This window comes from Parasteatoda tepidariorum, chromosome 5 (assembly GCF_043381705.1).
Source record: "Parasteatoda tepidariorum isolate YZ-2023 chromosome 5, CAS_Ptep_4.0, whole genome shotgun sequence".
NCBI classification, from domain to species: domain Eukaryota; kingdom Metazoa; phylum Arthropoda; class Arachnida; order Araneae; family Theridiidae; genus Parasteatoda; species Parasteatoda tepidariorum.
The window spans coordinates 70321082-70345693 of NC_092208.1; the positions used below are offsets into that span (position 1 = coordinate 70321082).

At 32.0% G+C, this 24612-nt stretch overlaps 1 protein-coding gene across 3 annotated transcripts; it reads left to right on the forward strand.

Moving 5' to 3' along the window:
- The first annotated feature begins 12195 nt into the window (after nt 1-12195).
- Nucleotides 12196-23678, forward strand: LOC107438683 (splicing factor 2). 3 transcript variants are annotated; one of them, XR_011636721.1, is made up of 6 exons: nt 12212-12478; nt 16342-16520; nt 17182-17354; nt 19179-19361; nt 21113-21988; nt 22996-23678. XR_011636721.1 is itself a non-coding variant. In XM_043048445.2 (5 exons), the coding sequence occupies exons 1-4, from the start codon at nt 12312-12314 to the stop codon at nt 19323-19325; spliced, it is 666 nt and encodes a 221-aa protein (XP_042904379.1). In that variant the 5' UTR covers nt 12212-12311; the 3' UTR covers nt 19326-19361; nt 21113-22165. The 3 variants fall into 3 exon arrangements, 2 of the variants coding, with proteins under 2 accessions (XP_015906500.1, XP_042904379.1); XM_043048445.2 differs by lacking the exon at nt 22996-23678 and having other exon boundaries at nt 21113-22165; XM_016051014.3 differs by lacking the exons at nt 21113-21988; nt 22996-23678 and having other exon boundaries at nt 12196-12478; nt 19179-19932.
- The last annotated feature ends 934 nt before the right edge of the window (nt 23679-24612 follow it).

Consider the following 24612-nt stretch of genomic DNA (forward strand, 5'->3'; position numbering starts at 1 on the left):
AACTGTACTTCTAATATTTAAAACATAGGGTAAACTAACCAGTGAAGGAACACTTAGCTTCGTTTGCCTTTTAAAAAATTATATTAATTTCAAAATTCGTAATTTTAGTTAAATGACAGTGTCAACATCTTAGTTACTAATTGCAAATTATGTAAAAAAAATTGTAGAGAACTTACATAATATTATTTTAAAGTTTTGGATGTTCAAATAACAAGTAGTAAGAAGACCAAGTAAAGGAACAGCTCTTACCAGTGAATGAACACCCAGTAAGGAACACTTAATTTCGGTTATTTTTTAATATTCTTTATGAATTTATAAACCATACAAAAATTTAAAAACAAGTCTATTCTTGAAATTATAACATATAAATACTTGGAAAATGTTAACTTTTTTTTGTAATCATGAATGGAAAATTAAAGTGTCAACATATTAACACATACTGTTCATTCACTGGGAAATCTATACCCAGTAAAGGAACATCCCTGTTCCCTCACTGGTTAGAAGTTATTTTTCGTATTTTTAACATATTTCGATGCGGAACATCACTAAAGGTAGAAGAAAATTAAAGTTTATCTTTTATTTTCATTAACTTATAAAAAATCCAGTAAAGGAACACTTGTTCCTTTACTGGTTTTTCATCGTATTGTGATCCAGTGAATAAACACCCCCTTATCTCAGTACTTAATTATGCTTAAAAAAATAAAACGTCACTTCAATAACTATATTTTGAATTCTCTTTTTCACAGTGAAAAAAATAAAACTATTACATGCAATTAATTCCACTTCAAACATATAAGTTCCTTATAATTTTTTCAAAGAAACAAGATGTTACCGAGATAATAACAAATTCAAAATTTTTTACAGAGAAGTCTATTTGACCAGGTAATCCAAAACATTGCTAGATGACTTTTTAATGTTTGGCAGTAAGCTATTGTTACCAATCAATCTAAAGAAAAACTTTCAAATTCTTATTTTTAATCAATATGTATGAAATGTTCCTTTACTGGTTGGTTTACCTCATATAACCTCTGATTTAAAGCAAAGAACAAAAGCAAAATAAATCGCAAATGAAAGTTCATAAAATAAAGAAACGAAGAAAGTTTTCGCTTTTTTCACGTTATTTTTTGCTTTAATCTACATAGCACAAAGAATACCTTATCCCAGGGGTCGAAAAAACTCAGAAATTTTACCCGTTCCAGAGGACGGCTTGTCCAACAATGTACCCGTCCTCCTTTGAAACTAACCCGCAGCTTCTAAATAAATAAAAATATAATTTTCTCTTATTTATTACAAACATTTATATAAATTGCACAATGAATTAGCAGTTACTAGAATTACAATATACAGTAATAAAAGAAATACTAGTTTACTAATAGTAACCTAGTATTTATTTTATAAAATAATTTAAATGACAAGGGTCAATTTATCCGAGGGTACTGGGTTTTTTAAATGAATCAAATATGACGCTTGCCAGTTCCACAATCAAGCCAATGATTTACAGAGGTTTCAGCACAGAAATCTGAAAGGAGTTTTCCATTCAGGTAGATGTTCATAATTGCGGTTGACGCTTGTTCTTTAAGACCAGTACGTAATGTGTTTTTTCATAAGTTCATTGCTGAAAAGCCCCTTTCAACCGCTGCAGTACTCCCAGACAGAGAAAACATCAACTCCACCATGCGCAGTATGTTGCTGCATTTCGAAATTAGAGGGTCATTTTAGAAGTGAGGAGCTAGACTCCTGTAAGATAATAAAAATTGAAAATGTATCACGAACATTAACGGGAAGATGGCCGTCTGCGCGGACGTCGAATTCGAAAAATTCGTTGTCCGCGGGGAATTTTTGACCGCCGAGGACGGGCGGTTTTTCGAGCCCTGCCCTATCCTTTGTTGAACTTCTAAACTATTCGATATTGGAACTTCTAAACTATGGATTCAGATTTTCCAACTAATTGACGCTCACTTTTTACAATGAAATCAGTTTCGAATAAATTCTGTTTTGCAAAGGATTATAAAGAAATCGTAAGATGTCCACCCTTTTAGTCAAGACACACTCTAAACTTTGAGTAAAGTGGACAAAGCAATTTTCTATAAATATTTAATGAATTATACGGGTGTTTTCAAACTAATTTTGATGCTCACTTTTTAATAATAGATTACTTAGAAACAAATTCCACCAAACAAAAAATTGTTCAAAAACAAATTCCGCCTAGCAAAAAATCGTTCATCTTTATGTTAACGATTTTGCAATGCACTGTACGAAAAACATTTCTTTTTATTTCTTTCATAAATAATTCTGGCCTTTCTTACTTTTGCACTCCATATGTTCTGATCATCGCGTGCTTAGGACCGAATAATAATTTTTCAAAAATTTTCTGATAATATTTTAGACATATATTAGTATTTTCAGAAAGTATGATTCTCATAAAATATATGTCAATATGAAACAAGTTTGAAATGAATATGTCGTAAAAAAAAATTGTAAGTTGTCCTCGCTCTACATTTGGAATTTGCATGATATAGGCTAAAGAATTTTTTAAAAACTTCCTATAAATGTTTTTAGGCACACATTGATATGAATAGGTAATATTATGCTCATATATACTTGCATGAAATAAGTTTCAAATGAATTACACGTAGACATCATTTATAAAAATTCCAACATTTTCTTTGCATTAAGTCCATAAATCCATTAAATTTCGTTTGTTTTGAATTTTTTTTTAAAAAAAAGATTATTATTTTTTTTTTCTTTAAATTTCAATACATCGTTTTAGACTTACATTATGCATATTTTCGAAAAATAATGATGCCCATATTTTGCTGTCAAACATCTTTCAAATTAGTCATGGAACTGAATAGTTTTAGAAAGATCACAAGGTTTTCACACAAGGAATAACAATATGTGTGCTCTGGAATTCGCGTGGTTTTGATTAAATAGGAAGTTTTCTAAAACTATCTCTAAACATACTTAGAAATTTCTGTAAAACATTACACCCATATTTCAACATGAAACAAGTTTCAAATTAATCCCGCCTCTGTTGCATGGAAGGTTAAACATTTCACAAAAAATCCACAGTTTCGTAGCTGGATGGGGGGGGGGGGAGAAGACATGTTTCCCGTTCGAAAATAAAATCCTTTTCAATTTTTAGTCCCATTTTTTTTAATTTTTCCATGATGTCTATTATTAATATAGTTTTCATTACACATAAGGTTTTTTTTACAAAAAAGGAAAAAAAAAGCACTTTAGAATAAATGCTTTTTATTCAATTAAATTAAAACTATAAACGCGATAAAAAAAACATTCGAAATGTAACGGAAGCTACAGCTGTTAAATTTTTAACCAAATAGAAGGAAAAATTTCTTAAACACTATTTAAAGTTTTCAAAATCTTTTCAATGCGCATTTTACAGTTAAGTGTCAATTTTTTAATTTTTCTGCAACTTAAAATGGTTCTAAGAAGCATGTACTATTGATTAACCTGACTTCATATCAATGGTTGACTGAATGTAAACAATAACAAGAACAAGTCTCATAAAACCGGAAGAAGTTTAGAAAATTTCCGGTGTATCCCTCCACTAATGTTATGGGTGAACAGTCTTAATATGTAATTATGCGATGTGTAAACAGTCTTAATATTCCAGGACGTTTTATTATAATGATTTGTCTTACGTGTAACTTTACCATTAAGAGTTTTCTGTAATTTATAAATTCTAACTGCACTACTGGCCATTAAAATTGCTACACCAAGAAGGCGACGTACCACGAACGTGAAGTTTGCAGGACGGATAAAGCATGTTGTGGTATGCAAATGATTAGCTTATGCTTATCAACGCATTCATGCAAAGCAGGCTGCTGTAGCGACAACTACAATGTGTATAAAGGAAGATATTTGATAGTAAGTTTCTCATACAGAAATTGAATTCGAGCGTTGTTCTTGGGTAAAAAAATTTTTGTTATGCCTCGTGTAAGAAGGAGAAATGCCTACCAGCAAGTGTCTGAGTTTGATAGAAGTGGAATTGGGGCCTACCGGGATAGCGGTTTATCATACCGAAGTATTGCTGCTCGCGTTGGTCGAGATCTCATGACTGTTAGCAGAATATGGAATCGATGGGTTCATGAAAGTCATATAGAACGCGGTGTAGGATCTCAGTTGCCCCCCCCCATCACTAACAGCCGAGAAGACAGACATGTTATCCACGTGGCCTTAAGGGATCGTACAGTTACGTCATGAACCCTGAGTCAACCAATGCAGTCATTTGCAAGATAACAAGAGTCTGCACGAACAGTTCGACGACGTTTGCAGCAACATGGACTGCCAGCACAGCGACTATGTCTTCGACTACCCTTGACGCTGCATCACAGACAGGAGTGCCTCCAATGGCGTGATCAACGACAAACCTGGAAGCAGGAATAGTATGACGTCTTCTTTTCAGACGAATCCAGGTTCTGTATACAGCATCATGATAGCCGCATCCGTGTTTGGCGACATCGTGGAGAACGCCCATTGGCAGTTCACATTAGACATCGTCATATTGGCCCATCACCTGGAGTAACGGTATGAGCAGGGGCGGATCTACTTAAGGCCTTTTTGGGCTGCAGCCCAGGGCCCCGTGGAAACAAAGGGCCCCAGTCCCCACTGAAAACAATAGGTGATATTTTGAATTTAAAAAAATATCTAATGTTAAAAAAAAAATCATATACGGTTGGCAACCCTGAGATCAATCAACCCATGCATGTGCGCGTCTATCGAACGGAACGGGGAATTACCCGTCGCTTGTTTTTGGTCAGTGTATTTTTTCGCGTCTATTACGGGAGACTTCCGCAGCGCCGCTTAACGCCCGACGTAATTTTGTTTCTTTTCCGCACTTCTGTTCTCGTCTTCAAAGTGACAAACTGGTTTAGTTTACTTAATAACTGTCTTGACTACCAGAAACCCTCTGATCCCACTAAAAACTAAATTGGTGTTCAGCAAGAGGACGGTAATACCGAGGCGGAAAAAATTTAGAGAATATTAAGTTTGAGAAATATGTTGACGTGGGCTTGTGGCCAGAATTGCTAAATAATGATTTTATTAATGACATACTCTCACATGAAATGACTGACTTTTAAAATAAAGATCCGAAAAATATATATTCAGCTTCAATAAAGAAATACAAAGAACAAAACAGAACATTTTCAAATAGGTATTTCATTAAGAAAATGAAAAATGGTCAATCACTGGAAAGATTTTGGTTATGTTATTCAACCAGGGTTGGTACTGTTTTTTGCTTGACTTGCAAACTTTTTTCTAAAATCCCTTCTCAATACACAACCGGATTTTCTGATTGGAAACACATAGGAACTTGTTTAGAAAATCATGAAAATTCTAATGAGCATAAGAAATCAATGTTAGTGTGGTTGACGCGTGAAGGCAACAAGTTATTCGTGAAGGCAATAAGTTAATTGTATCATTAAAAGACTTCGTGAACAACATAAGGCACCAATCAGATCAGAAGCTAAAGGAATACGAAGAGAAAGCTAAAAAATTAAGCACTATTGTGGGAATAGACTACAATGACATAAACAAGAGACGCAGTACTCCAAAATCATCAGATAAATTCTCAGTATACGGTGCAGAAAAATTTAAAAGAGACAAGCTAAACGTTGCGTTGGATAAGCTGATTATGGATTTAAACAAAAGGAGCCAAGTCTATGAGATGTATAGCAAGAAATTCAAATTTTTAATGGATTTGCAAGACAAAAATATGGAAAACATAGATCTGGAAAGTGTACGTAATATTGTTGATTATTATCCAGATGCCGTAGACGAGCATTTAGTGAATGAGTGCATTCAGTTAAAATCTTATTTACTTCAGTCTACGCCAGAGTCTTACACTGTAATATTTGTTTATCTTTGCCTTTAGGTTGCGCCATTCAATCGTGATAGCATGTCCGTATTTCCGTAATAATTTTTCAAATTTTCCTTTTTTTATATATTTATTTAAACAGCACAATACGAACGCTAACATTTACACAAATAAACATAAAATTTTCTAATTGATCATTACACATACAACTCGGATTTTTCCGATTCCACGAGTTGTTATTCTGGCTAGTTCAGGATTCATTCTGATTGAACTCTCCCTCGGTTAGGGAAGACGCCTAGTAGAAATCCCTTTTATAGGGATTTCACCTATTTCGTGGCTTGAGTTGCCACATACACCTCTTGCAGTGAAATTTTTATGCTAATTTATGGAAAAAAATTTGTTGATGTTTTTAAAAATTGCTACACTATCTTAAGGATTTTTTTAACTTTGCCAATCACTAGCTGTGAAGCTGAGCGCTCTTTCTCCAGGATGTCATAAATAGAAAGCAAATATAGGACAACAATGTCGAACCATCGACTAAATCATTTATCAGTTCTTTCCATAAATTGTGATTTAACGAAGGACTTACAATGTGATGAGCAAATAAAGAAATTTGCAGCACAAAAATGTAGAAAGTTGCTTTATAATTTATATAACATAACCTGTCAATTTCTTTTGCAATAATGTTGTGCAGTTGCTGTTTGGATAGACAAATAAAAATAAATAAATAACAAAATAAATAAAATTATTTTATTGTCCTATTTTTTTTCTATATACTTATCTACATCACTATAGAAAACAGTTTTTTGACAAAATGGCTATTAGGGCCCCAAAGTAGTTTCAGCCCAGGGCCCCACAAATTCACGATCCAACCATGGGTATGAGGAGCCATTGGAAACCCGTCTCGATCACCTCTTGTCAGCATTGCCGGCTTTTTGAACAGCTACCGTTACATTTCTGATGTGTTAGGGCCCGTTGCTCTGCCTTATCTTCGATGCCACAATAACGCTATGTTTCAGCAGGATCAATGCACGACCGCATGTTGACTGCACTGTCTTGACCTTCCTTGACACAGAACATGTCCTCCTGGTGCTCTGGCCAGCACGTTCTCCTGACTTCTCACCAATTGAAAACGTCTGGTCAACAACTGGCTTGCAGCCACTCGTCAGTCACTACGGTCGTTGAATTGTGGGATGATGTTGAAGCTGCATGGAATGCCGTTCCCGTCCATGCTATCCAATCTCTGTTCGACTCGATGGTGAATAAGTGCTTTTATTGCTGCCAGAGGAGATTGCTCTGAGTACTGATTCCTCAGGATCTATACATCCAAATATACTGAAAATTTATTTACTTGTTCTTTCAATTAGAATGTATGTGCCCAATAAATATCCTTCTGTTATTTGCATTCCTTCCTGGTGTAGCAATTTTAATGGCCAGTAGTGTAGTTGTGGGCATAAAAAAAATTTAAGAAAATTAATATCACAACATAAAGTGCTAGACTTGCCATGTTTTCAGCGTTATCCCTTATTTGACCATATTTGTGTAAAAAATCACCGTTTTTAATTTTCGGATAGCATGTTGAAACATATAGCATGCTTGCGGAGTCTTTCAAACTTCATTGTTTGTTGATTTCGTTGAAATTTAAATTGAGAAAAAAATGTGCTATATTTTAAACACTACAAGTATAATAATATTGGATGGAGCGCTTTTTTATGCTGAGGTTTAAAATACAATAGGAAGAAGTAACCCGAAAGTAAAACTAACGATGAATTTTAAGCACTAGCGCTATCTGTACTTAGTTTTACTGGTCCAAAAATCCATTGAAAAGGGGCTCAAAAATAGAATTTGTAATTGCGGAGTCTTTTTTTAAATTTTTGCTATAAATATTACTTGACATATATAGGCATTTTCTGAAAGTATGTCTTCCATAGTTTGGTAATTATATATACTTGTTTCATGTATATTTCCCGATCTATGAAACAAGTTTGAAATGAATTTCGGGTTACAAAAAATTTAAAAAAGAAATTACCAAATTGTCCACATTTACATTAATGCTTTGTATGTTCTGAAATTTGCATGGACTAAAGAATTTTTTTAAAAATTGCGCTATAAATATTTACATATATTCATATTTTTCTGTAAATATTTCTAGTAAGTACGCGCTGTAAATATCTGTATTAATAGAGAATATGATGTTCATATATTAGTATGAAACAAGTTCAAATGAATTCCACGTTGCAGAAAACTGCTAAAAAGAATTACCAAATTGTCTACTCTTACGTCAGCGTCTTATAAGCTCTGGAATTGTGCGTAATTTGGGCTAATTCTGAGTTTTGAAAAAAAATGTATAAATATTTCTAAGCATTAAATGGTATTATTGGAAAACATGATGTCCGTATTTCAATATAAATTTCTTTTTAATGAATTCGTGTTGAATAGACAGGTATAAGACAAAATAATAGAAGCACCTGTGAAAGAATGGAGTCGTCCTTCGACCGGTTAATAAACGGCGGGCACGTGTCGCAAGAGTGTACCACCTAGTGGTGATGAAAGGAAAGGTATCAGTCTAGCATTTGGCAGAGTGAGAGTTGCATGAGAAAAATCTGTTCCTAGCAAAGAGAGATTATGTACGACCTCTCTGACCTTAAAAGATGCATGATAATCGGAGCTCGCCTCACTGGAGCGAGTCCAGAACAGCGAACCTTGTGGGTGTTTCAAGGACCACTGTATCTAGGACTCTGTCAGCATACACAAAGTTGGGTAAGGTGTCTTCTGCGAAGCACAACAGCGGCAGGAAGTTGTCGGACCGTGATAGACGGGTGTTGAAGAGGATAGTCGCTCGAAAATTCAAGACTACACTGCCGGTGCTAACGTCCGAAGGTGGGTATTCATCTACAGTACCCCGTATCCATGAAAACCCTTCAAAGGGAGTTGCATGCTGCAAACATTTATGGCAGAGTAGCTATTCCAAAACAATTAGTTTCAGCTCGGAATGTTTTGAAGAGACTACAGTGGTGTCAAGACCACCTAAAATGGACACAACTGCAATGGGACACAAGTCATCTGGTCTGATGAATCCTCTTTTACACTATTCCAGACCACCGGACGCGTGTTCGTGTGGCGAACGCCGGCAGAAGCATTTCATGTTGACTGCCTGGTTCCAACCTTGAAATGTGGAGGTGGTTCTGTGATGGTGTGGGTAGCTATATCTGCCCGTGGATTGGGACCTCTCGTTGTCTTGAGGGGGGTGGTCAAAGGTTACCATTACCGAAGCATTCTCGCAGATCATCTTCACCCTATGCTTCATACTCTCTTTCCGGGAGAACGTCCTGTGTTCCAAGATGACAACGCCCCTGTTCACACTTCTCACTGTATTCAAACATGGTTAAATGAGCATAATGATGAAGTGGAACATCTAACGTGATGTCCTCAGTCCCCTGATTTCAATATCATCGAGCCTTTGTGGGGTTTTTTAGAGATAAAAGTCTGTGCTCGGTTTCCTCCTCCACGTACTCTTTGAACTCGTGACGGCCCTGCAAGAGGAATGGCAGCAAATTTCGATGAACTTTGTTCAAGATCTTTATTTGCCAATCCCACGTCGAATGCAAGCTGTCATTCAGGCCAAAGGTGGCCCAACTCCTTATTAATAAAATATTTTCATTTTTTCACAGTTGTTCCTATTATTTTGTCCTATACCTGTATTTATATATATAAATCACAAAGTACAATCAAAATTTACATGTAAATAAAAAGATGCATGATTTGGACCAAACAATTCTTGAAGCATTTTCGATGAATATTTTAAGGGCTTATTTGCAGATCATGATGCCCATATTCTAAAACAAAGCAGATTGCAAACGGATCCCTGCTTGTAAATAAATAAACTATAATGTGATGTTATAAAAAACCCGTCGTGTACGGAGTCTACTTCTCATTTTTTTCTTTGGTTTCTGGGAAAATATTTCGTTGTACTTAAAATATTTCCTTATGTGCTTTAAATAATTTGAAAGTAGTTTATTACACGTTTCGTTATCTCTTTTCGTTTATTTATTTATGTGGCTTTTATTGTTTTTAAAGATATTTCATTGTCAGATTTTTACCTGGTACAAAGTAAAATATTCGTGAAAAAGCTATGCAAATGTTGAAATTTCAAAACTTAATGTTCAGGACTTAATTTTTCAGGGCTAGATTTTAGACAATCAAAATATTTTTTTGACTATGAGCCCATAAGATGACTTTATGAAGCACAAAGAGAAGAGCGACGTTTTGCTACATTTGTAATAAGTAGATTGCTTTTCAGCATTTAGATGCAGTGGAATCATAGAAATTTTGCGAAAAAAAAAGTCCAATACAAATATTATGCAAAAATGTTTTTGAAAAGCATGTTATTTACTCAAAGGTATTTAATGTAACGAAAACAATAATTAACCGGAAGTTATTGAAATTTACAAGCTTAATAGTTTTTAAATATAAATTTAATATTTATTCTTATATGAGTTGTTGTTGTAGTTAATTTACGTCACACTAGAACTGCACGATGGGCTGTTGGCGACGGTCTGGGAAACACCCCTGAGGATTATCCGAAGACATGCCATCACAATTTTGATCCTCTGCAGAGGGGATGGCACCCCCGCTTCGGATGATTGACTGAATGCATACAGTAACAATCTTCCTAAAACTGGAAGAAATATAGAACACTTCCGGTGTATCCCTCCGCTTATGTTATGCTTACAAGGCGATATATGAACAGGCTTAACATTCTAAAAAGTTTTACTGCAATAATTTTTGTTTAAATTCATGTGAAATGCTAGCATTCATAAGAGTTTTCTGTAATTTATAAATTCTTCATGAGCGTATGGTAAATTTAAGAAAATTATTATTACAACCTAAATAAAATTTAAGATTTGCCGAATTTCGAGTGCCATCCGTCCCGTTGTGGACTGATCGTTAAGACACGGTTCCCAGCAGATCACCGAAGTCAAGCATCACTGGCTACGGTCAGTGTGCGGGTGGGTGACCACTTGGACCAGTCTGCGTAGGGACCGAGGGTGTGCGGTATTGGTCCTCGCTAAACTGTGCTACCGTAAAGTGCTCGACTTCGCGCGCAGGTCGTCGGGCTACCGAAGCGGGGGTGCCATCCCCTCCGCAGAGGATCAAAATTGTGATGGCATGTCTTCGGATCATCCTCCGGGATGTTTCCCAGACCGTCGCCAATAGCCCATTGTGCAGCTCTAGTGCGACGTAAATTAACAACAACAACAAAAAAATCGAGTGCCATCCCTTATTTGGCTATTGGCGATCGAAAAGGGCTGCAGGTAGCGCAGAGCAGAACTCTCTACCTATGGCAACGCTTCGCATGCTTTCCCCATTAGCATGTGGAGAGTCATAGAGGATGGAAGTACGATAGTTTCTCTCTTCATTTTCATATAGATTAAAATCTTTTAAGTTGGAGAACTATGGAACTGAAAACTACACTTAACATAGTCCTAAAGAAAAGCATCATGGAAATCTTTTTATTTATTATTAAATAAAAAGGAAAAATATTAAGAAAAGGGAAAATATAGTAGTACATTCCTATACAACTGAAAGAGGAGGAGAGGGAAGGGAGAAAGGCATGAAACCGGTCTCTCCTCAGATGGCGTATTCGAGTGTTGCGATCGGCAATAATTATGTAAAATATCGCCGTTTGTTATTTTTGGAGCAACATCATAGCATGCGTGCGGGGTATTCCGAACTCATTTATTATTCGTTTCGTTGAAAGTTAACTTGAAAGGACACGTGATATTTCGAACACTATACCTCACACTTATATATAAGTGTACTAATATTGAATGACGCATAAAAATCAATCGGAAGTTGTAACCTGGAAGTCTTACGACAAATTTTAATCACTAGCATCATATGCTCTTAGCTTTACAATGTCAACCATCCATTGGGTACTGAGGTGCTCTACCTATGGTAACACTTTTCATGCATTTAACATTAGTATGTGGATAACCATACAGGAAGGAAGTACGTTAGTTTTGTCTTGATTTTCAAAGAGATAAAATATTTTCTAGTTGGGAAACTATATGGAACTCAAAATTGCATTAAACATTGTTCTTAAAGCTTCATGAAAATTTAAAAAAATATATTTTTAAATTTATATTATAAATAAAAAGAAATATTTTTATATGAAAGCTAGTGAAGTAAAGTATTCCATACTAAGAGAGTTCTGCTCGACGCCACTTGTAGCCCATTTTGTTGGTGGGTTTAGACATGGAATCGTACTTTTCCCCAGATGGCGAATTCGAGCGCTGCGATTGTGAAAAATAATCATGCGCAATAAAATGTTTATAAGAAGTGCTTAACTTCGACCGAGATTAAAATAATCACTGGATCGGTTTCCCGATAATAATTGCCATTTTCATATCAATATCGTTTGATATAAATAAGAATCAACTACCTATTATAATTTAATAATTTCATTATGTCTTATAGAAATAACGATTGCAGAATTTACGTTGGTAATTTGCCTCCTGACATACGTACTAAAGACATCGAAGATTTGTTTTATAAATTTGGAAAAATAACATTTATTGATCTGAAAAATAGACGCGGGCCTCCTTTTGCATTTGTAGAATTTGAAGATCCTAGGTTAGTCAAAAGCTTTTTGACCAATATTCCTAGATTTCTTTTAGTGTATATCAAATTTGTTTTTATTGTTCTCTATAATATAATGCGCAATTTAATGTATAATTAATTAGTGCAATATCTTATCTCAGGAAATGTAAATGCATACAGTTTAATGTTTCCCTGTTAAGTCCTGATATTTATGATTTGTTCTATATTAATACCTGACTGCTAATTCTTATTAATATTTAAGCAAATTTTAATGTTAATAGCCATTTTTTTCACGTTTATTGAATATACTTTATTATTCAGGTCTATTGCTAATTAATTTTTGTATACTTATCTATCATAAGACTCCAAGTTTTTTCTCCATAAGCAAAAGCATTTATTAATCCCGCATTGTAATGTGTTTGGTTTTTAAGTTTAGATCTCAACATTGTTTTATCAAAACAATTGTTTAAAATAATGTTATGGCTGGTTTTGATAATGTTTTATCAAAACAATTGTATGTATTTAAGACATCTATTTTAATATATATCCGTAGTTGAACAGCCTACCCAATTTTTGGGTTTACGACGGTACTTACGTATTATCGCAACCAGGTTGGCGCGATTTGTAAGTTTGAGTAAGAAAATATGAATAGAAAGAAAATGTACATTTATTAATTGCAGATAATTTTTAATACAGTTTTTTATATTATTTTGTTTTAAAATTATTTAAAACAAAATTATTATTATTAAAACAAATTATTATTATTAAAAAAAATTATTATTAAAACAAAATTACTTATTATTTTGTTTCTTTACGGAAAACCACGTATAACACGTAGGGTTGCCGCAAGTAGGGTCATCAAATTTGGCGATTTTTGGCTGGTTGCGTTAATACGTAAGTACCTTTATGACTGCTAATGTTCAACGCCATAGCCTTGTAATTTTGAACCAGTCCGTAAGACGAGGAAACTCCTGGATCAGTGACCCAGAGGTATTAATTTGTCAGTAATAGGGGAGATTTCGTATCAAGATCTGTGGCAGAATAATCGCCAAGTCTTGGCAACTTCCGGGTAGCTGCCTGCGAGAATCTGAAGAAATGAAAAGAACACAGAAAGAGACCAACTCGAAAGGTATAGCTCGTAGCCACCCCCAGGCTAACATTTACGCGTCTTTTTAAAAAAAAGTAATATTGGAAATCCATTCGGCACCTTGGCGATTGTAGTTGGCGAGATCAAGATACGGAAATATCCCCCAATAAGAGTTAAACAATATATTTNATTTGTAAGTTTGAGTAAGAAAGTATGAATAGAAAGAAAATAAACATTTATTAATTACAGATAATTTTTAATACAGTTTTTTATATTATTTTGTTTTAAAATTATTTGAAACAAAATTATTATTATTAAAACAAATTATTATTATTAAAAAAAAATTATTATCAAAATTATCAAATTATTATTAAAACAAAATTATTTATCATTTTGTTTCATTATGAAAAACCACGTATAACACGTAGGGTCGCCAAATTTGGCGATTTATGCAAATTTTGACCTGGTTGCGTTAATACGTAAGTACCTTTACGACTGCTAATGTTCAACGCCATAGCCTTGTAATTTTGAACCAGTCCGTAAGACAAGGAAACTCCTGGATCAATGACCCAGAGGTATTAATTTGTTATGGGAGCATGGAGGACTTTTTGGCTCCACAGATTTAATGTGCATCAGTCACCATTTACTACACGGGGAGTCTTCAGCCGGCGGGGATAGAACCCACAAACTCCTGGGCATGAGCCCAGCGCACCAGCCAGGCTATCCCGGCCATAAGACATCTATTACCTTTACTTAAAACCACATTTAAGCATCTTTAGGGTCAGTAATAGGGGAGATTTCGTATCAAGATCTGTGGCAGAATAATCGCCAAGTCTTGGCAACTTCCGGGCAGCTGCCTGCGAGAATCTGAAGAAATGAAAAGAACACAGAAAGAGACCAACTCGAAAGGTATAGCTCGTAGCCACCCCCAGGCTAACATTTACGCGTCTTTTTAAAAAAAAGTAATATTGGAAATCCATTCGGCACCTTGGCGATTGTAGTTGGCGAGATCAAGATACGGAAATATCCCCCAATAAGAGTTAAACAATATATTTATAACCCCAGAAACTGAATAGTGCCTTTATGTAACCAAAGTATATGTGGTACAAGAATCTGTATAAGCCATACATTAAAAAAACTTGTTATACCAATATTGTTTTATTTAATAGAGGTTTGCAAACATGTGCTGTTGAATCAACAATGTGTGGACCTTTGTTATTCAATTGAGAATTTGGTGATATTTCTTTTGAATATCTGGTACATCATTGGAATTTGATCAAATATTTAACTTTGAATAAATTTATAAAATATATATTGTTGCAAGCTCGGTGGATGTTGCAGAGATGATTGCTCTCTGGAAAAAATCCGGATTTCCAGAATTTCCACTAGCCGTGATCCGGAAATCAAAGGTCTAGAAGTTTCAAGAAATCGTCACGTTGTGTATAAAAATTCTTGCATATTTTTTCTGGTAGAATAATAAATGTGATTGGAGATAGAAGTAAACTTATAATTATTCATTTAAATTATGCTGATTTTTATAATTATCATTTAATTTATCTAGAATTTCATGTTTTGAAAATATTAATGATTTAAATTTATAAAGACATCAATCTTTTTGAAATGCGTCGTTAATGACTTTACTCAAGAAATTTTCAGGATTTTTGAGTTGGACTCACCATCACCCCTGATGTTGCTAGATTAACCTTTTGAAATTGTTTATAAAATTAGTTTTTTTTAGTGATTATGAAAACTGAATTATTTTCAACTTATGAAAGCTAAATGTCTTCATTTAACTTTACTACTCCCATTTTAGGGTTAATATGTTCTATTCTTTAAACATTTTGTTTTTAGCATGCCAAGCAAGTTTTTCCTAGAAATTACAGCTTTTGCAGAATTTACTTTTGTTTTACTAGTTATCAACATATTCATTGAGTAGTAATTGAAAATTTAGGTATTTTTTATTATATAAATTACTCTCACTCATATACATACCTATAAATTAAATGACAACACCCAGGATTTGAGTCCACTCTTCCCAAAATCTGGTTCCTGTTTAAAATTATTTCTCTACCTCTTTATTCATTGATTAATGTGATACAAGGAAATAGTTAATCTTTTATTTTTCATGGCTTTTAATTAGAGCAGACCAAACACCTGTGTTAAGGAAAAACAAGAATGTAATTTGACACTCGGGTACTATTCTAATTTTCTCCTTCAGCTATCAATTAAAAAAGAAGAGAATATAATCTAACAGTGATACTGATATATGTATATATATATATCGTAAGATTTTTCTTAGAAGTCCCTATTTTGAACTAAAATTTGTTGGTACACTGTTTTTCTTCGTGGTGATGAATTGTGTCCAGGTAACAAGTATAGCGAACACATAACTTATTTTTTGTGTCCCCTCTAAGGTTTTTGTATATATAATGCGCTATAGTGGGTTGTTGTTGTTGTTTTCGTGTCCATGGGCTATAGTGGGTAAGTGGAATCAGTGGATATTTGATATTCTAAGTTTGCTTTATACATGCTCTGATTTTTTTGTCGTTAGATAAACAATTCTAGAATGCTTATATATTTTTTTTATTTTTTCTTCTTTTTTTCAGAATTTACTTTTGTTTTACTAGTTATCAACGTATTCATTGGGTAGTAATTGAAAATTTAGGTATTTTTTATTATATAAATTATTCTCACTCATATACATACCTATAAACTAAATGACAACCAACCAAACATAACTAAACCAAATGGCACTGAATAAATATGCAGTGATGGAATTTTTTTAAAAGTAATGGTTTCATTATTTCAGAGATGCGGAAGATGCAGTTCAGGCTAGAGATGGATATGATTACGATGGTTACAGATTACGAGTTGAATTTCCTAGAGGAAATGGCCCTGGACGGGGAATGGGAGGTGGAGGAGGCGCTCCTCGAGGAAGAGGGCGTGGACCTCCTGCAAGACGTTCTCAACATCGAGTGATTGTTACAGGTATATGCAGGGTTTGCTGATTTAAATCTAATGGGGTTTAAAATTTTTATTACTTATGTAAATAACTTTAGTTCGAATGGAACCACATGAAAAAATATTGAATTTCCTCATAAAAATGTTCTACTTTTAAGTTTAATTATTAATAGAATTCGTAGTTTCCTGAGTTAAGCCAAATCACTGCTTCTGTCATAATATACTGTACAGTCATAATATACTTTCTTATAATTATGCAGCTTTAACTATATGATAATTGATCCTTACTATTACTAAGAAAATGTCTTGGTGTGATTAGTTTAATTCAGTGTAAGAAGAAGTTTAACATTCAAATTTGAAAACTATATTGAATGATTTTGGCCTGTCAAGTCTTTTGTCTTATCTTAAATCATATATTGCCAATACTTTAGGATGTAAAAGAAATCTGATTTTAGATTCCAATTTGCTAATATCGTATGAAAAAGTTTAGTAATTTATCTGAAAACAAAAGATGCATGACTTAGTTATTATGATTGGTTTTTATTTAGTATGCTTTGTTATAGACATTCTTTAATGTGGATATTTAGTTGGTAAATCATAATTTTTTTTTTATCTTGATTTGGATTGAACCTTGTAATTAACATTAAATTGTAATAAATATATTTACCTGAATTGTTTCTCTAATTAGGTTTGCCTTCAACTGGCAGTTGGCAAGATTTAAAAGATCACATGCGTGAAGCAGGTGATGTTTGCTATGCTGATGTTCATAAGGATGGAACAGGAGTTGTTGAATTTTTAAGATATGAAGATATGAAATATGCTGTTAAGAAGCTAGATGATTCTAGATTCCGCTCTCATGAGGTAATTATCTCGTAATTATTGAACAGGGAAATAAAAAGATTCAGTATGAAGTACCGCCAATTAAGGTGTAACACTTAAAATAAATTATGGCACCCTTGTAGTCATTTAATTACTTAAGATGATAGAAAGAATTCCAGAATCTTAAATAAAGATTCAAATAAGAATTGTGATGAATATATTGTAGCTCAGTAAAGGCTAACTCATCCCAAAAGGTTAATGAAATCTTTTTTTATATATACAAGAAAATATTACCAGTTTAATGTAATGCTATTCTTAGATTTCATAATAAATATTGGTCTTATATGAAAGATCTTTTGTTGATTGATATGCTTATAAAACAGCCTGGGATTTCAGATCGTTAAAATTTCAAGTGCCATATATATCTGTGTATAGGTCGACCACCTATACCACCTATTTCTTATTCCGAAGTTGCAAATCATCAAAAGTTTCTAAACTAAAAACTCCTTTCCAGAAAAATATTTAATCTTATAATGAATGGTTGCTGGAAAGTGAAAAAGCTATAATAAAAACAGAAAATTAGAAATTTTCTTGTTTCTTCTAAGGGCTTCATATGCAGTCTTAGATAACATGAAAAACTTTCTGCTAGCACATCTCGATTTGAAAAAAAGGAAAAAAATTTCTCCAAGTCACAGATTTTTTTTTTTATAAAAAATATTTTAATACTCTAGATCAGGGGTGTCAAACTCGCAGCCCGAGATGTATATTTTTGTGGCCCAGTCGATATATCTGAAGCAAAATAAAAATATTTTGGAAATGTGAATTAGAAACATCCTAAAAATCAAGATACGAGCTTGTTCTCCGATTAAATATTGTTGCAAGATTTATCTTTTATGGTTGATATAACCCAACACTTATCCGATTTACATTTATTGTTACAAGACGTTCAACAAGAGCAAATCTAGTTTAGATGATACTGCATCGTAACAAAAATAAGCAGAAAAAATTTCAAATCTTAGAACAGATTTTGAAACAAGGTTTAAAGATTTTAATTCTTTGGAAGGCAAATTTTGTTTGTTCATTTCGATTTTCTCAATAAATATAGACTCAGTACCCAGGTATATTCAAATGGAAGTGATTGAGATTCAGTACGACTCAAATTTGAAGGCAAAATTCATTGAAGTGGGTGTGCCTGAATTTTACGAATATTTACAGCAAGGTTTGAAAATACTCGAAAATTCGCATATGAAATTATTTAGTATGATAGAATTATTTTATTTAAGTACTTATCAGTGAGAGCAATTATTTTCTGTTAGGAATGGAAATAAATCTTCTGTCCGAAACCGTATTAATAAGGCTCACGTTAAGTCAATTTTGAAAGTAGTCTCGGCTAATAAAATTTTAAATTACTATTTATTCATAACTATTTCTTTTCATATTTCAGGATCAACGAATGTTCAACTTTCTCACCAGTGTATAATTCGACCCCATGATTTTCATAACATTTAAAAAAGTTGAAAAGTAATAGTTAATTTAATACTGTAGTAATAATTACTTTAATCATGACTTTTATTGTGTTTTAAAATTAACTGTCAAGTTGCGTTACTTTTTTGTTTGTAAGGCTCTTATTGGAAGACAATTTTTTCCCACAATATATTTACGTAATTTATAGCTTTAGGTAAATATATATAGATATAGCTAGATGTCACTTTCTCTCTAGTTTTCTTCATTGCTGCAATAAATTAAATACACTTTTTTATCATACTTAATTTTTATATTTAACAGTATAAGAAAAACTTCTATTTTTGCTATTTAATGAATGTTGTGCTATGCTTACTAAGTTAGTTATTCCTTTATAAATTTTAGGGGGAAGTTGCTTATATTAGAGTAAAGCAAGATTATGAAAGTCGATCAAGAAGCCGCAGTTATTCGCCTCGACGTACAAGAGGTTCACCGACATACTCTCCAGCCAATCGTTCAAGATCTCGTTCTCGCTCACGATCCAACTCATAGACATTTATCGAGACTGTGGACTCATACCCAAAACTGGTATCTGCATTAGATACTATTTTCTGTTTAAATTTTTTTATATTCATTACAGATTATGTTTCGTTATATGGACATTTTAAAAGAATTTTCTTTATAAAAAAAAATCATTGTAAAATTCACATATGTCTGATTGAAATGTATTTCATTGATCTGTATCACTTTGTCAAGTAACATTTTATAGTATACTAGGCTGAATTCAGCATTTTTGTGTAGGATGTAACAGTTTTCCAAATCTGTAAAAAAGTGCTTACGATGTTGCCATAATTTATTTTAGGTTAATTTTAAGTTTTTTTTAAAAAAATTATATGTACTAATTTCATCAATTTTGCTCAATTGTACAGTTTCACTACCTAAAAAATAAGCTGCTGTGCTCGACTTGGTTAATTTTTTAAAAAAAGATTATTTTAAGAGATGTACATTGTTTTTATTAGCTGTTAAGCTTGTAAGAAATGTAGTTATTTTCACAAAGCTAGTTTCTGGTTATACTATTATTCCTGGTGACAATTCATGGTCTTTAAATTACTTCAGTTTATTTAATTTGTTTTAAATACATTTTTAATTTATCTTACAATATTTTAGTTTTATGATTATTTGAAGAAATGGTATTTGACGAGGTTATGATATAAATCTTTGTTTCCACCTATTTATAATGTAGATTTTACTTTTTTTTTAAAAGCACGAAACAATTTATTAATATTCTTGAAATATCAACTAAAGTAAGCAATTAAGTTAATCCTAAATGTATAATTAATATAATAGTTTTGTACATTTTAAAAAAAAATTAGATTTAAGAACAGCAACACCAAATTTCCAAATTTCGAAGTATTAGTCTTAAGAAAAGATATAATTCATTTCATTAAAAAGCCCTAAATTGAGACTGGTATTTCAATCATATTAGCAATAATGATGCCTGTATAGGTAATCCTTAGTAGTCTGGAACTTGTTGCTTGCTAAATATGGATAATCTATTTCATTCTGTTACATTTTTATTGGGGAAGGGCATGTAGACAAAGTTGTGGGGTTTTTTCTTTTGTATTGGCAGCTATATCTGCACAGATTTTAACATGTTAAATCCCATGATCAGGGGTCTGTCCAGACAATTTGTGAAAGGTCCGTTTTTCTAAAATNCGTTAACGGACCCAAATTTTTTTCTAAACAGACCCCTGATGATATATACTTGTAATCAAGCATATAATATATAAATTATTTTCAAAAGTATTAATGGAAAGGTAAATAACAAATCTCACTCACAAATTGTGGTCTAGCACAGCCTCACTTAAACAAAATATTTTAAATCAAAAATTTCCATAAGTGAGACATTAACAGCATTTAAAAATTGGGTTCCTTATGATTTATACCAAAGTTTTGTTCTAGAACCTGAACCTTACACTTAGTATTAAGCAAGCATGGCAGTTTTAGCAATTAAACTCTACAATACCTTAAATAAGTATTAATGTTTATTGTGAATTTAAATTTATGTAAAACACCATGTTTGCTTTGTTGCTGTAAATGTTTTTAAATATTAGATCAGCATACAAAATAAATATATCTTTGAAATTTATTGTTTTTGGAGAAATAACTCTGTTTTAACCTTGTCAGATACCTTAATTTAATCAATAATAGTTAATATATTAATATAGTTTTAAATTTTTTCTTGTGTACTGATTTTTTTTGTTGACGTTATGTTGTAATATGTATTCAATTCATTATTCATTTGAAAATAAACTAATACAAATTTCACTTATTCTCAGATTTTTTGCAAAACATGGAGAGGAAAATCAAATAAATTATGGAGAGGAGCATTAAGGAGCTCAAAATTTTTAAAGGAATCCTAATATTTCAAGCAGGATGGAAAGGAAGGCATTTCATTCTGCAAATTTAGGCTAAGAATTAAATTGCCGGAAACCTTGATATTCAAAGGAAAGCCGCCCTTGCGAGGATTCATAGGATAATTCTGCGCTTAAAGGAAATTGCATTCATAAAGCCAGGAATCCCATCAGGAATTTTTTAAAGTCTATTAGGTATCATGTTTGAAAACAAACCGTTAAATTTGGAACTTGCAATTATTAAGATGTTTGTTTACATGATGCAGGAAATTTTTACTTTTTAAAGGAATGAGCTAGCAAGGAATCTCAAAATATTGTATGCTGCCTTATCCAATTTCTATTGGATAAGGCACTTGAAACATAGTTGATGTCCCGTTAAGGATTCTCAGGATATTATCTGCATTTAAAAGGATAAGATTGTCATGGCAAGAAAAAAACATAGTGTGCTTAAATTATTCAGCATTGTGCTTGAATGTGAATTCATAATTTTGGAAGCAGATAATGGATTTTCAATTTGGATAAAGTGCCCTTTGCACTCATTAAACTTGGATCATCGTTCCAAAGTTTTGTGTGCTTTTATTACACTGTGGCCTTGCTTGGACTTAATTAAAAAAAATTTGAAGTGCATAGGAAAACAATTAATGCTTAATAGTTTTTGGATCAGAATTCTGGATCAAGTCCTGGATTCGCTAAAAGTGCCCATGGGAGGATATTAATTTAATGTTCAAGATAGGATACCTAATTCTGGTCTCAGGATAAGGAGGACACATAACTTAACTCTGGAGTGGATACATAATTTAGGTATGGCTAAACACAATTAACCCTAACTTCAAAATCACAACTTGCATGCTGTATAAAATAATTTAAAGTTTAAAAAAAAAAAATCATGAAATATTAAGTGATGTAAAAAATTTATCACCTGCCAATTCATCAGTTTCTATTGAATTTATATAACTAAATATACTTGATACTTTTTCAGTTTTCTTTCTTTTTCTTAAATTATATAATTTTACATAAGAATTTTATTTTGGCTTGTGGAGCTATTACAAAACTTTGTTTTATTTAAATATTAGTCAGGGGTCTGTCTAGGTTTTTCTGAGAGGTACTTGTTTTGTGAAAATTTAGACATAATTTGTGCAAAATTATATTAAAATAATCAACACAAAAATATGGATTTATCATTTCTTGTGGGATGCAAAAATAAAATTTAAAAAAAAAAGTATTGTGTGAAACTACCGTTTTTCCTAAAGTTAAATTTGTGAAAGTACTGCTAAACGGTAGTAAATTTGGCCTGGACAGACCCCTGTTAATTAATATTAATGTGCAAGTCATTAATATTAATGTGCAATTTGTAAGTCATATTTTTGTTTATCAGGGAAATAAATTAATTTTTTATAATCAGCTAACATTGAGGCTTTATCTTAGATTTTTTTGTTTATTATAAAATATTTTTTTTAAACTTATTTTTATCTTTGTGGTAAAAACTCAATAAATATCACTTAAACCTTATGTATAAAGTTCCCTGGGTAGTTAATCTTTCTGTCCCTTTTTCTTGATTTCAACGAAATACTAATACTGTAGGCTCCAATATTTTATAAATAAAATTTATTGGAATTTAGTGGCTAGATTTTTTTTTCCTTGTTAAAAATACTTCAGTTAAATGAGTTGGCAGTTAAATATCTGATTTTTTCTTCCAAATAAAATCTATGCTAAGAATTTTTATTTTCCTTAGTTTAAACTTTTTATAGTAGCATCTTCATACATTTAGTGAATTCTGTGGTATCTAAATATATCTTTGTCTACCCAAGGTTTCCACGTCGAAGTACAGCAAAGACTGCTAAATATGTAAGGATCAAATGCAGGGAATCAAACAAACTGGATTCTTGGACAGGATCACTCAAATGGAAAGGATTCCAGTATTTAGTTTTTTTCTCTCCATAATTTGATCTGACTACTAATAGATTATTTAAAATTTCTAGAACCTATCAGTTACTTAAAAATAATTCTCTGGCTTGGAAGTTATCTATAATTTTAAATATCTTCATTTTCCTTTTTAATGTGTGGCTTAGTTCTGACTTTCTTAACTGTGCCATTATTTTTCTAATCTTTTCCTTCTATAAAATTAATAATTTTTTTAGAACTTTAGTAATTGTTCATTTCTGTATGCAATAGCTTGAACATCAATTACTAAATTGTTACTTATTTTTTTTCCTTTTTAAGTTTAGAATTTTTTTAAAATCTTCTTAAAAAACATTTACAATATCTCGAATAACAGTGCATTTTTCTGTTATATACACATAGTAATGATTTATTGTTCAATTTCTTAATTTCAATTGATAATTTTTTTCCTTTTGACTGATCATTTTTTTCCAGTAGCAGGCATTAACTGATATTCTTATGTCAAATTTTAACTTGATAAAACTAATTTGTATCATAAGACTAAAATCGTGGACGAAAATGAGTTTGCAACTTAAGCTAATTGTAAGAAAAAGAATTTTAACTACGTTAAATATATACATACTTAAATATTACATATTTTTATGGGATTATCCATTTTTGTTCTTTATTAATTTAAGTGAAAATTAGTAAGTTTTTAATCAGTAGAGTGACTTAAAGAGCTGTTTATCTTTTCTAGAATGTTAGTTTAATTAACAAGTTTTTTTTTCTTCTTTAAATGTCTTTATAATTAAATCTTACCTTAATCACTATGTTTTGATTTTTACATCCGTAATGAAAATAAGAGAAGCAGCATGATATTTTGAAATTATTAATAAAATCAAAATTCAACAATTGAAACTACTCTCAAAGAAATGGTTTGAATATGTAAGCTTGTTTAATATAAAATACCAAACATCAAGTACACTGAAATAAACTATTTAGTGGATAACAACAAATAATAGAAATTTATCACTTTCAGAAAGAAAATGCTTAAAGGTGATTTATTCGATGCTGGAGGGGGTGTTTGATTTTTCAGAGGTTGCTATTTTTATGGTTATGTTCAGATTTACTTTTTGTTTTGTAAAGGTTGGTGTGTATAAAAGCAAATTCGAATATCTGCATAAATTTTTCTGACAAAACTTATATTTCCGATGTCTAAACAAGTGCTTTCCAGCTGCTGCTAAAATTAAAGGCAAATTCAGATTTGCTTGTAAATGAATTTTTTTTAGTTCTTTATGTTACGTTAAGATGAAACAATGATTTAAGTTTTAAAAACTCAGAAAAAACAGTGTTCAAACTAAGTAATCTTGTAAGATTGTTGAAGTCAGGAACATAAGTAGTTAAATAATAAAATTTCCGTGAATAGAAGTAATTTATAATAGTACTAATGGATAGACTAAAACTATTTTTAATTTTACTTTTTGTTAAACTCCAAAGTGTCATCATCAGTACTGAAATAGAATAGAGAGAAATATAAAAATTGTCCT

Bases quoted from the DNA above. Each gene is read 5' to 3' on its own strand.
- LOC107438683 (XM_016051014.3), top strand. From the start codon at position 12,312: ATGTCTTATAGAAATAACGATTGCAGAATTTACGTTGGTAATTTGCCT. The intron at 12,479-16,341 runs GTTAGTCAAAAG...TCATTATTTCAG, and splicing joins GTAGAATTTGAAGATCCTAG to AGATGCGGAAGATGCAGTTC. The intron at 16,521-17,181 runs GTATATGCAGGG...TTCTCTAATTAG, and splicing joins ACATCGAGTGATTGTTACAG to GTTTGCCTTCAACTGGCAGT.